Genomic DNA, 12,350 nt, shown 5'->3' with positions numbered 1-12,350 from the left:
GTGCCTACTACTATGCTTTTTTAGTACCAACTTTTCGACATATTCTAAAAGATGTAAAACATAGACTTCTAACACTCAAGAAGCCTACAAATATTTTAAAAGCTTATATAAATGTGGTTTAGAATCAAATATCTAATCAAATTATTCCAGATGCAAAACCATTTTAAAGGACATATTTAAGTCATTTCAGACATATTAAATCAGTTAAAATGTAATTTTTTAATATATGAAAGAATCTATTTAGTTAATATTTGAAAAATGAATCACCTATGCAAAAAGTTAGGGTAGGACTCAGGACAGGGGAAATCTATGCTTTTCTACACCTTGAGAGAGTGAGGTGGCCTGGAGAGAGAGGAGTGGAGCGGAGGTGTGCAGAAGAGGTGGGAAATGCATTTCCAACTCTTGTGCCTTTTTTGTGATCTTGATTAGGGACTACTTTATTGATTGTGGCTGGAGAGCTCCACTTGGGGGATTTCTTCCAGGAAACTTAAGCAGGTAATTTCAGAAATACCAAGCAGATCCTTTCTTTAAGAAATACAAAAATGTGGCTATTTCTAAATCATAACTCCCTGGGCCTGTCTTAATCACCATTATCCTTATCACTCCAAAAATAATTGAATGAATGAGCGTTAAGCTACCAGATGTAATTCTGGATTCCTAAGACGTTATAAACCCAGTACAGTGGTCTTGAGGAGTATTTCCTCAGAAATTTTCATCATCTCAAAATTTCTTAACATTAAGAGAAAGTGGCAGATAATACCTAAGCAACAAATTAAATTATGCCAATCATTCTTATACAATTTTAAGAAAAGAATATATTTGTACTTACTAAGTCTATATACCAGAAAACACTAACTGTACAGGTGTATAAATTTATGAGAATACAGTATTGAAAGGGCCAAAGATTATTGCTCTATTTGCAAATCTTTCAATGGACAGAACCTTCTGGAAAAATTTATGACAAGTTTGTCTTTCCTAAAAAGCAATGTTTCTATAAATCCTAGCAAACTGCAATGACTAAGGCTGTAAGTCACTTCCCTGCCTTGAGTAATGGGGACTTGTCTTTCATGAAACCACACGCAAGAAACCCAGAGGCTTTCATTGATATTGAATCTTCTGTAATATTTAACACCTATCTGCCCCAAAAGAGATGGATTTTGATACAGACTGAAAATATTTTTACCATAATTTTCACCAAAAGAAAAATAAATAGAAATCAATGGTATTAAGACTCATGATTTGAAAGAGGTTCATCAGTCATCAGCAGAGAAAAGAATTGGAAGCAATAGAAAATAAATATACCTACATTCACTAAATCAATGTGGTTATAAGTTCACATTTTATCTGTAACTGTGATTGGCCCATCTAGTTCTAATGGATGAACAATATTGAGTGCTTTTTTCTGGATGACTTTTTTTTCAATCTTGCCTTAAGTTTGTTTGACAAAACAGAAACTCCTTTGAATGTTCCACTCTTCTCCTTCCCAATTATATCTAAATATTCTCATAGAGAAAGGCAGAATCTGGTAGCTAACTGTGCTAAAAATCCAATAGTGGGGAACTCCTGTGGGAGAGAAGGGCACGCGTAACACGAATGCTGTGTTTGCACATAACAGTAAAATGAGTGAAGTGTACACTGTTCAGAGGCAGCTAACCTTAGTTAGGAGCTGACTGACATGCTAGGCCATGAGTTTTATAAGTGCCAAGTGTTACCAATCTTTCGTTTCAAGTAGTGTCAGAACCTAAAAGAAATTGGGCCAGGCATAAAAGAAATCAGGCTAAGGGCAAAAGTAAACCTGTAACCTTAGATGTTTATAATCTGCTCTGGCCTTTCAGACTCTGTGAGTGATTTGTATGTGTACTTGTTTTTACCTGACTTGTTTTTACAGTGGACTTAATGAGAGCTAGAGATACATTCAATAGCACAGGGTACAGTAAGTGAAAATTGGAAAGAAACTGAGTCACAGGGAAAGTAGGGATAGAGAAGTAGGCAAATCCATGTCATGGGGTCTTAAACCTGGGGTCACAAACTCCCAGTTCAGAGGGCCAGGCAGGTAATGTGAAGGCCTTGTGCTTAAACCCACGCACTACAAAAAGGCTTTGAGTTTGGAGTAATGGTGGGAAAAGGGGTTGGAGAGGTGCTTCTAATAGCTCACAGCTCCAAAGGAGGTGTGTAAGGTGCATTTGCTGTTTTGGTCATGAATATTCAATTCTGCTATAGAAAACAAGAAAATAAATGGGATGGACATAACTCACAAGATGTGTTAAGCATAGATAAGGAAGTTAGTAACCTGTTAGACCAAGAAGACATGAATATTTATTCACGTTGCACTCTATACACAGTAGGCATATGAAGCACTATATTCATGAGGTCTTACATCATCACCCATTGGTGATGCCTATTCTGGCCCCAAGAAACACAAGAAAAACCCATAGCTGCTCACTGGACTAACTGGCAATCTATAGCTACTGGCCAGGCATACTTGCCATATTTACTTGGTTTAACATCCTTCTGTTCCCAAGAGTTCTGCCCACAGCAATCTTTTTAGCCCTGCATCCTGTCCATAAATGACCCCATCTTCTTCCTGGCGGCCCTAGCATACACCAGAATCACCCCCATCCATCCCATAGGTACCCATTTCCACCTGGACATCATCTAGATGCCCCATGGGCACCTCAAACTCCCTATCTCCAAAACTGACCTCATCTTCTCTTCCCCCAGTTTGTCCACCTGAAATTCAGCCTACATGGCAGCAATATCTACCTAATCAATCAACCCCAAATTTGGATATTACCCTGACTCTGTCCTTTTCCTCAAGTACCAAGTCCTATGATTTCTACCTCCTTGAAGTATCTCATTGGTTTTCTCTACCCACCATCTCCAAGGATGTGCCATATTAGCACCAATGAATCTTGAGTATCGAAGAGTCTGCAGAGTGAAGACCCAAATGCTGAGCATAATGGACGAGGCCGCCAAGATCTGCCTCGGTTTACCTCTCTGCTGTCATCCAAGTCCTGGGCATGAGGGAAAGACTTTTCCCCTCTCTACTCTTACTTCCTGCCATTGCACTGCCTGAGCACTGATTCCTTACAGATGCCTGAATGAGCCAAAACCTTTCTCACATCCATGATTTCCCCTCACTCTTCTCCTCCGTCTAGATGCCCTCCTCTCCATCCCTCCCACCCAATAATCCACCACCCCATTGCCCACCATTTTGTTCTGCTAACTCTTAATTTCCTTTCATGTGTTTTGCTACAATGTCAGCTCCTCTAGGAAACTTCCCTGAAACTCCAGGCTCACCCGTCTCTTCACCCTCCATCTCTGGCCTTTATATGAATTAATCGCCCTCCCTCCGTGCTTCTTTAGCAGTCTGAGATGCCCCTCTCATGACGCCATCAATCAGGGTCCCAGACGAAACAGACGGCACACTCAAATTAGGACGATTCAAGGAGGTGTGCGAGGAGTACAGGGGAATCTTAAGAGATGGGGCAGGAACTCTCAGGTTAGTAACAGTGGAGCTGGCACTGACGCTAGGTTCAAATAGACAAAGAGAGTGGTTACCAGCACCAGGACGGAGAAAATCACGTAGAAGAGGTTCCCTGGTGAGGAGCAGTGCCCTTTGTTTGACAGTGACCCAGGCAACCTTGCAGTGAGGAAAGCAGAATAACTATCCTGGCCTCACTCTCCTCCCTCTTACTTGACCTCACGCCGGAGTTCCCCATTGGCCAAACTACCGGCAGCCAGAGGACAAGGAAACGAGGTAAAATAATCTTACAGCTCAATCTGCCAACTTGAAAGGGTGGAGAAGAGTGGAGAGTGTATCTAGAGAAGCGAATGGATTCAATCTCGCACAGTCACTCTGTAATGGATTTGTCTCCTTCTTCAGTCTCCCTCATTAGACTGAGTTACTTGAGGACAGAGAATGTTTCTTTTAACTCTGCATCCCTAATATCTAATATATACTAGATAATAAATGCTTATTGATTGATTCAGAGAATATGGTGAATTGGACATTACTTGGAGAACTACACTTTTGGAGTTTGCCACATGCTCTCTGGAATCTATGGGAAAATGGAGAACAGAATGAGCTTTATAATTTTCATTGTCTGACAAAAAGGAAACATCATTTGGTCAAGAGAAATGAGTTCTTTTAGTGCTCAATGTTGGGAGGAATTGGAACCAGTCACGTGACTGCTTACATAAGAGGCACTCAACTGCATAATGGGCAGAATCCTCAACAGGGAAACCACAGGTGCAGAAACATTCTTCATGGAGCCATTTAAAAATATTAGGCCTTGATAAAAGCCAAAGGCCTGTTGTTAAAAAGTAGCTCAAAGGTGAGCTGAGCTAATGCAGTCCACTTAGATTGATCTTAGAGCATCTTGCCTAAAAACGATTAAGCCTTAGACTTCAAACCTGATCTAAATAAACCTCCACTGCAGTCCTCTCTGGATTGTCCCTTCTCAACAGCCAATGGAAGACAAGGATCAATTGAGAAACTCAAACACACTGAGGAACCACGGATCCAGTAGAGGCAGGAGCCTGGGTCCCTGAACGACTATGTGGAGCCAAGCCCTCACTCCACCCTTACAAACATTTGGCCTGACAGCAAGAAATAACCCTTCAATGTGCTAAAGCTCTGAGATTTGTTGGGTTCTACAGCAGCAGTTACTCTACCGTGACTAATGCAGATATAAAATAATGTTCTAAATTCTATGCTTGAATCTGTTTTAAATGCTATCGCCATGATTATTGTAATCCATAGTCCATATCATAATCAGTTATTTTCATGAAAGTTCTTTCCAGCTGGAATATCATCATTTGAGGATTATTGTAGCACTATCCGCCATTTGAGAAATGGCCCTCAGAGCCCTTCTTGCTTGGAACATGATAGAAAATGTAATATCAACATTCTGACGTATTTTGTAATGTACCAAGCCCTATTTCATGCATTATCTCGTTATATTCTCCCAACAACTCTGAGAATATACAAGAGTCTATTATTGTCCCCACTTTGCAGGCGATGAAACTGAGACTAAGAAGGTTAAGTACAAAGTGGAAAAAACAACTGATTTACAGAGTTACTTGAAGATTAAGCAAGAGACTGATTTAGTCTGCCTAGCATCTCATACCTGTTAAGAGTTATGTTTTCTTATTTTCTTGTAATTTCTTATAAGTTATCTATTGCTGTGTAACAAACCACCCCAAAATAATGACTCAAAACAGTAATGATCATTATTTCTGTTCACAGAACTTGGGCCGTGAAAACACAAGTAGCTGAGAGGTAGGGTGAGGGCTGGAACAGCTGGCTCGCTCCGGCTTCTCTTTCTGTGGTGTCTCCACGTGGTCTCTCCACATGGCAGTCCCGGGGTAACCATGGCAGCTGACGGCTTCGAGAGTGAGTGGAGAGAGCGAGAGTGAGAGGCGGAAAGAGAGAGAGAGAGAAAGAAACAGAGGGGCAGGCAGAGCTCTAATGCCTTATGACCTGTCCTTGGAAGGAGGTTACAGTGTCACTTCCACCACATTTATTTAGAAGCCAGCCACTATGGCCAACTCCCATTCATGGGGAGAATTACACTCCGCTTCTTGATTGAATTTTTGGCCTTGTTTTTCAACCACCACATTTTCCCCTCTCTAGAATCCTTGCCTCAATTAGTGCAGACATAAAGTTCAGGGCTAAGGGACACATCCAAGGTCATTCAGCTGTTAAATGGTTCCACCAATATTAGGTCCAATTCTGTGACTTCCAAGTCCGCGAATTTTTCACTGCCCCAGAAAATCATCTGTGATCAGCAAGTCGACGGGGTAGGTAAGACACACTAGTCCCCAGACACAGCCAATCCCTCTCATTGCCTTGGAAAACACACTTACATTTATTTTGTAGAAAAAATATTACCCATAAAGCAGTCACCCATAAGCCCTTTCCAAGTTTCTCCCGAACATCTGTGTTTGTAACCCCCCCCCCCCAGATGTATTCATTTGCCTTTCTCCCAGATGAATCACTTCTTTGTTATTTTGGACTGTATTTCTCACCTCTCAAGATCCTTTTGTATTAATTCTCAGACCCACCACTTAGCCTGATACGAACTTGGATAGCTCCCTATTTGGAACCTCCCCTTGATTCCACCATCCCGACGTCGTGTGCCCTTCCTGCGGGCCTTTAGATGAAGGCTTCTTGACAGGAGACTCTGACAGAAGGTCTGGGGGCCATTCTCTCTCTCTCTTTCTTTTTTTTTCGCGAGGCCAAATCTCTTTGGTTGAAAATTTCTGTTGAACCAAAAAGAATTTAACTCATCTCATTTTAGAAAATCTGGGCATTTTAACCATAATATAGATCTGAAATCTCAGAGGGCTCTCATATTGGTTCTTGTAATTCTAGGCAGTAAGGCTGAGTTCCCCGGAGGAGCGTTCTCTGTTTGGGATCTCCAGCAGTCCCTATGGGGAACCATCCTTTCTGTTTCCTCCACGCAGACGCTTGGTAGGGGCATGGGGCAAGAAGAGGAATGGATAAGGGGTCTCTGTAGATCAGGAGGGTCCTCAGAAATATAACGCAAGCCACATAGGTAGTGTTACATTTCCTAGTAGCAGCATTCTAAAAAGTAAAAGGTGAAATTAATTTTAATAATATACTCAAACCAATATATCCCAAATACTAGCATTTAAACACGTAATTAAAGTAAAAATATTCACGAGATATTTTTCATTCTTATTTGCATACTGTCTTGGAATATTTCACACAATGCAGCCTTCACTGGGGACTAGCCACGTTTCAACTCCTCAACAGCCAATGCCGCATTAGACAGCACTCAGAAACCCTTCGCTTCTGTTGCTTCACTGAGCCTCCGAGACCACCACCTACCCTTTCTTCTCTGCTCGCACATCATCTTATAGTTCAGGTCTCAGCTCAAAACACCTATCCCGGAGAGGATTCCCATCTACTGTGGCCCACTCCCCGTCATTCTCGATCCCATTCTGCTATCTTAGTCTCCACAGAACTCATCTCCTCTAAAATGATCTCATTTACTTGCTTACATATTTATTGTCTATCTTCTCCGCCAGAATGTAAGTTCCACGAGGGCAGGCGTTTTTTAAAACCTATTTTGGTCTCCGATTTCCCGGTGCGGAGCATGGTGCGTGGCACACGCTGGGCGCTCAGTACACATTTGCAGGACGAAGGACTCGCACTTCTCCGGAACCCAGCCGAAGCGGGCAGCGTGGCGGCCTCCCGGGTGGGGCGCCCACAGGGCGCGCGGCGCGCGGCGCGCGGGCTCGGCCCCCGGCGTGGGCGCGGGGTGCGGGGTGGGGTGCGCGGGGGTGCGCGCGGTAGAGCGCGCCGGCGAGCCCCGAGCGCCGCGCGGGGAGGAGCAGCGAGCGCGGGCGGAACCCGCAGCGCCGGCCGGCCGGGCAGCTCGGAGGTGGGTGGGCCTTGCCGCCAGCCCGCCCGCGGGGTCCCCATTGGCCGCCTGCCGGCCGCCCTCCGCCCGGAAGGCGGCGAGGAGCCGAGGGGCCGCTCCGGAGTCGGAGCGGGAGAGCCTGCCGAGCGACGCCGGGGAGGACGAGCGGAGTTGGCGCCCCGCGCTCGCTTCCCCCGCGCTCCAGCCGCCGCCCCGCTCGTCTCCCGCGCTGGCGCCCACGATCGGCCTCCGACAGCGCGCCGGAGGGACAGCAGCTCCGGGGCGCCCGGGTGAGTGGTCGCGCGCAGCTCCGCGGCTCCTCCCCGGGCCCGCCGCCTGCTTTGGCTCTCGCGGCCGCGGCGCGGCGAGGTTTGCCCGGGCAGCGCCCAGGACAACCAGGAAGGCCGAGGCGGGGGAAACTTGACTGCGAGGAGGAGTGGGATCGCAGGCAGGAGGCGCCTCCAGCCCCGCGGGCCGGGTGGGAACAGGTGGCGCGAGCCGGGCAGGGCGCTTTGTGTCGCGGCGCGGAGACCGGGAGCGGGCGGCCGCGCCTCCCTCGGTCGCTCCCTTCCCTCCCCAGCTCCCCCGGGCGGCCGCACGCCGGGTCGGCCGGGTAACGGAGCGGGAGTCGCCAGGAATGTGCCTCTGGGGACTGCCTGGCTCGAGGGAGGAGAGGGGGTGGCCGCAGCGGCCGGGGAGGTGCGGGAGCCGAGAGGCGGCGGGGGTTGCACCGCCGCTGCAGGCTGGAGAGGGATGCATCCAGCGAGGCGCTCTCCGCCTGGGCGAGGGCTGCATTCTTCCTCGGCGCCCCTGGAGGTGGGGAGCTGGGTGGGCGTGTGTGCAGAGAAAGGGGAGGAGGGGAGGCTGGTCACTTCCGGAGCCGGTTCTGATCCGTGCAGAGCGCCCTGCTTTCGGGGACGCGGACCTTGGGGTGCGGTTGCGCCCGGCCCCACGCGCGCGCCGGCGACGCGGGGCTGGGGGCGTCCCTGGCCCGGGTTTAACAAAGGGTGCTCCTCTCCACCCAGCGGGGAGGGGCCGCTCCCGAGACGTGGTGTTCAGCTCGTGAGCGGGTTTTAGCCCTGGGGAGGTCTACTTCCTTTTGGGGTTGTCATTCTGTTATTATTATTGCCTTTTTTTTTCCCTTTTAAGGACTGGAGACTGATGCATGAGGGGCCCACGGAGGCGCAGGAGCGGTGGTGATGGTTTGGGAAGCGGAGCTGAAGTGCGCTGGGCTTTGGTGAGGCGTGACAGTTTATCATGACGGTGTTCAGGCAGGAGAACGTGGATGACTACTACGACACCGGCGAGGAGCTTGGCAGGTACAGGGGGTGCCGGAAGCGCTCTGCGGCGTTGCTGGAATGCATAATATTGTGGGCAGTGGTTGGTAAACAAGTGCGGTTTGAATCAGGCGTCTGCCTTGCCCTTCCAGAAGACGCGCAAATTATAGAGAAAAGAGTTACTAACCCAGCGAGGGCTAGGGACCCGAAATAAACCACCTCATCCGAGGGGCTGGGAGTGGAGGAGAAGCAATTTCAGTGTTAGACTATGATGCAGTGTATTGATCAGGACCCCCGACAACAACAGAATTGTCTGCAGTAACTCTTGTCAGCTCTTGCCGTTCTGAGACCATGAGGCAAACCCTAACATGATTGCAGCTGGAGTTGGCTCCTGTGTGTGATTTCGACAGAGTACGAACTGATTAATAGGCTCTTAAAATCCTAATACTTTCCCTCTTTCTGAATTTTCAGAGTGACATGCACAAGTGTAAGTAGGTCATAAATGCACAGTTGCCACACCTTGATGTTGGGCTTGGGTTTTGAAACATTTCGGAACCAGGAATTGAATTGGTTTCATTCACAATGTTAAATTTTTAACAAATCAATGACAGGTCTGATACGGCTCTCTGGACTGAGGATACTTCCATCACTGCAGGAGCTGTGATTCTGAGTTTCAGTTGCTAGGTGAACAAAGAATGATTTCTTTGGGGGCATCTTAGGGCTGGATCGCTTCCCCCTTGACTGGGCATTTGACAGGCTATATCGCACTCCAGTCAAACTTTAGCAGAAAACCCAGTTTTAACACCTGAATTTAAATTCAGCACAAGGAACTTGACTGCAGTATTTGTATTGTGAGTAAAGTAGGCAAAAGGATCTTTAAATAAAAAAAGTTTGTAGTTACTTTACGTGTATCAAAATATTTGTTTTTCCATGCACACCTGACATCCTGGTACAGAGCTTCCTTTTTCTCGGTGAAAAGGAAATTCACAAACACCCACACCCTGCATGATGAGAATTATGCAAGTTGAGCTTACCTAAAATTTTTTAATGGTTTGAATAGTAGTGCAGAATGAAAGCAATTTTTAAAAAGTTACAGTATCAGAGTATTTCTGTGTGTGTTTGGTATTGACCCAGAACGTCACTGGGAGCCTGTGTGTGCTGTATGTTGAGATTTACTGAGTCAGGAGGAAGGAAAGCTCTCAAAAGCCGTGTTTCGTGGGTATGTTTAAGACTGAGTATGTGGTTAAAATACTTGGTCTAACTCTAATTAAATCACTTTATTCCTGTGGTTTCAGCAAGATGAGCAGTATGTGGAGTTTTCCTTTGGGAGTAGGGAAAAGAGGTGAAAAAATATATTATGATTTTGTTTGTGTAGTGTGGCCTGATTATATAAGTTCTCTTGAAAAGATGGATGATTAAAATTAGATGAGATGATTGCTTTATGGATTAAGTGTATTGACCTCATTTTCATTAAGATCTTTCGGTGGAATTGTGTGTTAGGAGGAGAAGAAACGCGACCCGTGGCTGCCGTACCTGTGCTGGCTCGGGTGCCCACAGCCCTCCGCGAGGCTGTTTACTCATTTGTCACTCGCACTTCGCTTTGCTCATGGCTCTGTCTGCATTTTGTGTGGAACTTTCTCCCCACTGTGCAAGACTAATCGACATATTGTTTATTGAATAATTTAATGTATGTGAAATATGAATTTGAAAGAAGTGCTCTGAAAAACTGAGAGTTGGGGACTTTTTACAGTAAAGTATACGTGCCTGTCTGTCTGATATATCTTTTGTTTTTGTGTAAACATGGGGTAAATAGTTGATTTTTTTGGAGTTTTCTCCGAGTCCTGGGATCTTGACGTCTGCCTGGGAAGTAGTGTCCTCCTGAAGCCGGGTCTGGAAGCGGGGTGGAGGCGGCCTTAGGGCTGATGATGGACACGCGCAGGGCTTTAGCTCAAGTGCCAGTGCTCTGAACTGTGAGTTATAAGCGGACCAGCGTCTAGGATCTAAGACTTTAGCACGTATCTCTAACAGTCTAAACAATAGCGCCTCACTTACCTTCTGTCTCTGCTGACACGAAGTCCGTAGCCAGAGGGGAAGATAGGTTTTTAAACACGTAGAATAAAGTATTATTATTGTTGTATTTGTTATTTTACTTTTAGGAAAACAGAGTATGTATGTACGAGGGTGAGCAGGTGTGTGTGTGTGTCTGTTAGTGTGTGTCTGTGTGTACTGCCCAGGACTACTGTAAAAGCTCTCTGTCAGCTCTAAAGAACTTTGTACAGTATTAGGGTTATTGCAGTAGTGACAGAGCAGACAGATCGCCGGACAGCTATCGTGGTCCAAAATCAGCTTAACCACTTGCTAGCTTTACAACTTTGAACAGGTCACTTATTCTCTCTGACCCTCGGGATCTTCATCTGTAAAATGAGAAGCCTAGTGCTTTTGTCATGGCTGTTGTGAAAATCAAGTGATCTAACTCACGTAAAAGTATTTTTTCAAGTAACGAGGTGAACATAGATATCTTCTGCAGGGCTGGCCCAGACATGACCATGTTCCAGGCAGGCTGATAACTTGGCCTGCAAGTCCATATTCTTTGAAGCGTCTGTTAGCCAACTTTGGGTGGGGCGGCCCTGTGAGAAGAGGGTCCCGGGAGAGACCTGTGGCTGCAGCGCTCGGCCTGTCCGCTGTGATTCTGGGAATAATGCGGCCCTGGCCTCGAACCTGCACACCCCAAGTGGAAACGAGTCCCTGCAGTGAATGGACCATCATCCTTAGCCGACTGTTGGTGACCTTCTGTGTTGACTCCGGGAGGCCGTTTGGAGTCCTCCCTCGATCTCAGGTGGTAGAACCAAGAGCTGCTTCCGTCCGTGTGTAATCTCTGGGAGGAGCTCTTGTCACTGCGGCTGCCTCCCTCTGCTGTTACACTTGCATTGTTTTAATGCCCCGGCGTGCCTCCTCTGCTCTTATCATTTGGCACTGGGGGCAGCTGCAGGCTGGCGTGGCCCACGATAGGGCTCCAGTGACAGCCCTAGCCGCGCTTCAGCCTACCCTGTGAGCTTCTGGGCACTTCTCTGAACACTGCTTTCCTGAGGGGGTGGCCTCTTTCCTCCTCTGCTGTCTGGCCTTACGTGATCTGAAGACCTGGTGCCACCTCCTGAATAAATGCCTCCACGATGATTTCTCCTGCTCGGAAGCCCACTGTCTTGCTGTCTGAAGCCTTCTGTTGGTCCGTGACCACCACCTGCCCAGCTGTGCTCCGTCCTCACACTGTGTTATGATTACTCTTGTGTTGCTCCTTGTAGTGGCCTGAGCCTTCCTTCAGTGTGGCCCTTTCTCCCAGCGTGTGCGGCGTCCTGGGGAATCCCAGGCACGAGTGTGAGCAATGCCTGAACGAGCTCATGCGGAGCTGCAGGCGCCATATTGAGACCAGAGTGGGGATTGAAGATGCTGATATGGATGCAGATGCTGATGCGGATGCTGATGGATAGCAAGGCAGTGCGTGGTGTGGGACAGACTCAGTACCCTCATTTGGGAATTGGAGACACCTGCCTTTGCAGGGTGTTGTGAGAGTTGGAGACAGCGGCTGTAAACGTCTGACACATCTAAGATATTTTTCGTAACCTGTTTTCCCCGTCACGGCATTTACCACACAGCACAGTCATTACTGATTTGATTATCTGCT

At 47.1% G+C, this 12,350-nt stretch overlaps 1 protein-coding gene and 1 long non-coding RNA gene across 6 annotated transcripts in view; one reads left to right on the top strand and one right to left on the bottom strand.

The window, feature by feature from the left end:
- Positions 1-6,219: 6,219 nt before the first annotated feature.
- LOC123280272 (uncharacterized) lies at positions 6,220-7,335 on the bottom strand. Its single transcript, XR_006519074.2, has 2 exons — positions 7,033-7,335; positions 6,220-6,592 (listed from the first exon to the last, which is right to left on the bottom strand). It is a non-coding gene; the product is annotated as an uncharacterized lncRNA (long non-coding RNA).
- A 40-nt stretch (positions 7,336-7,375) lies between these two features.
- Positions 7,376-12,350, top strand: part of DAPK1 (death associated protein kinase 1) — a 171,151-nt gene continuing 166,176 nt past the window's right edge. Inside the window, exons 1-2 of one of the 5 annotated variants that reach the window (XM_014826971.3) lie at positions 7,376-7,684; positions 8,544-8,713. In XM_014826971.3, the coding sequence (XP_014682457.1) occupies positions 8,652-8,713 (62 nt within the window). In that variant the 5' untranslated portion in view covers positions 7,376-7,684; positions 8,544-8,651. Of the gene's footprint in view, positions 7,685-8,073; positions 8,211-8,300; positions 8,326-8,432; positions 8,457-8,543; positions 8,714-12,350 lie in introns of those variants that run through there. The other 4 variants (XM_044757003.2, XM_014826972.3, XM_070495405.1 and 1 more) reach the window with 4 other exon arrangements.

This window comes from Equus asinus, chromosome 23 (genome assembly GCF_041296235.1).
Source record: "Equus asinus isolate D_3611 breed Donkey chromosome 23, EquAss-T2T_v2, whole genome shotgun sequence".
NCBI classification, from domain to species: Eukaryota; Metazoa; Chordata; class Mammalia; order Perissodactyla; family Equidae; genus Equus; species Equus asinus.
Note: the sequence above shows the minus strand (reverse complement) of the source record. Positions and strands in the feature narration are given on the sequence as shown.